This window comes from Daktulosphaira vitifoliae, unplaced genomic scaffold (genome assembly GCF_025091365.1).
Source record: "Daktulosphaira vitifoliae isolate Bord-2020 unplaced genomic scaffold, ASM2509136v1 Scaffold_1, whole genome shotgun sequence".
In the NCBI taxonomy this organism is placed as follows: domain Eukaryota; kingdom Metazoa; phylum Arthropoda; class Insecta; order Hemiptera; family Phylloxeridae; genus Daktulosphaira; species Daktulosphaira vitifoliae.
This window is the reverse complement of record NW_026099572.1, coordinates 40,732,507-40,734,252: the sequence shown is the minus strand read 5'-3', so window position 1 is coordinate 40,734,252 and position 1,746 is coordinate 40,732,507. Positions and strand designations below refer to the sequence as shown.

Genomic DNA, 1,746 nt, shown 5'->3' with positions numbered 1-1,746 from the left:
TTGTGTGAAAATTCTCGATTTTATTTTTTACATTTTTAACTTTATAATGCTATGACATATTGAAAAGTGTATGGATCAACATTATTTTTTTATGAGAAATAATATTTTTTAATAATCCCTTTTTCATTCTACATACTTTATCTTAATTAGGATATTAATAATGAACTAGCAGAAAATGTAGCTTTTGGAATAGTCCACCAATTTTTTAAAATTAAACAGTATCTAAAGATTTGCATCGAAGCGTTTTTTTTTGATAGTGATTTTAATCACTGTCAGATATCATTATACTTGATCCATCTATACCACGTCACCACTGTGCCACGGCCCCCCTGTGCTGGGTTTTTTTATATAAATTTTGCTTATATATATAAATTATTTATCCTTATAGAATGCTTGGTTATTTGAAGGCGAGAAAAAAGCGTTAGATATGGTTGATAATTTACAAGTACCATCAATTGAAGATCAAGCTGTAGAAAAAGAAAGACCATTTAATTTAGATTCATGGACATTTAAAAATAAAAATTATATAATGTATGTACCTGATGGAGTTCAATTAACAAAAGATGAACTTATAAGTATGGCATCAAAACGTCAAAAAATTGATCATTCTAACACAAGACTTCGTCTGAATCCATTTAATGAACAACATTACAAACAACAATTATGTAGTTTGGCTCATATGCAAACTAGACAGTTAGATGGAAAAATAGGAGTAGATGGAAAGGAACTAACTTCAATTACTCCAAAAGTGAATGGATATGGTTTTGTCAAAACTCCCTCTCCTGCTCCTGGTGTAAACCAAACTCCTTTAATGACCTGGGGAGAAATCGAGGGTACACCTTTTCGTTTAGATGGAAGTGATACACCTTTAACTCCTAATAATTCTGGTCCGACTTTTAAAATACCTGAACAACCTAAACGAGAACGGTTAGCTCATGCTCTTGCTGAAAAAGCTAGTGAAGGCCATAGAAATAAAAAAATTAAAGCCCTAGAAACAGCAAGAAAACAATTATCCACGTATGTATTTTTAATTTTATTCTACTAATATATCTAAATAATTTGCTTTTTATGTTTATGTAGACCTTCACCATCACATTTAATGACTAGTCCTTTAGATAGACTAAATAATATGTCACCTGCTGCTCAACGTTTAGTTTTCAACCGTTATAGTAATGATAGAAGGAAAGATAATGCACTGAGAGCATCTTACAGTCCATCACCACAATCTACTCCTACTCGTTCACCAGCAATATCTGCATTGAAAAGTGATCTGAAAAAATCTACTCCAACACGTCAAAAAAATTTGTATGAAATACCTAAAAACTTAACTGACAACTTATTAAATATAAACGTTACTAAACGCTCTAGAGCTGTTGACTTTTTTTAAGTAAATATGTAAATTAATTTTTATTTAATAAAATAATATTATCCATTTATAAATAAATATTATATGTTTTTCTATATAATCTGTATAATATTATGTATAATTATGTAAAACTAAAAACTACAAAATATACTGTTTAATTTTATTTAATGTAACTCACTACAGTCTTAAAGAACTTACCTTTTTAATCCTTATTGAAATTCTTTTTTCACATAACTTACCCGACGCTTCTTTTCACTTCAACCATTCGGACTTAATCCTGTGTCTTAAATCCTCGTCAATACCGCCGCTCTTTTGATTAACTGATCCTAAATACTTAAAACTTTCCACCTCTGCTATCACGTCCTATCTATTGTCACTGA

The 1,746-nt window shown here is 29.8% G+C and overlaps 1 protein-coding gene across 1 annotated transcript in view; it reads left to right on the top strand.

Moving 5' to 3' along the window:
- LOC126894706 (splicing factor ESS-2 homolog) overlaps positions 1-1,529 on the top strand; it is a 5,196-nt gene extending 3,667 nt beyond the window's left edge. The window contains exons 5-6 of the mRNA XM_050665907.1: positions 389-1,017; positions 1,081-1,529. Coding sequence (XP_050521864.1) covers positions 389-1,017; positions 1,081-1,387 — 936 coding nt within the window. The 3' untranslated portion in view covers positions 1,388-1,529. The remainder of the gene's footprint in view (positions 1-388; positions 1,018-1,080) is intronic.
- Positions 1,530-1,746: the final 217 nt, after the last annotated feature.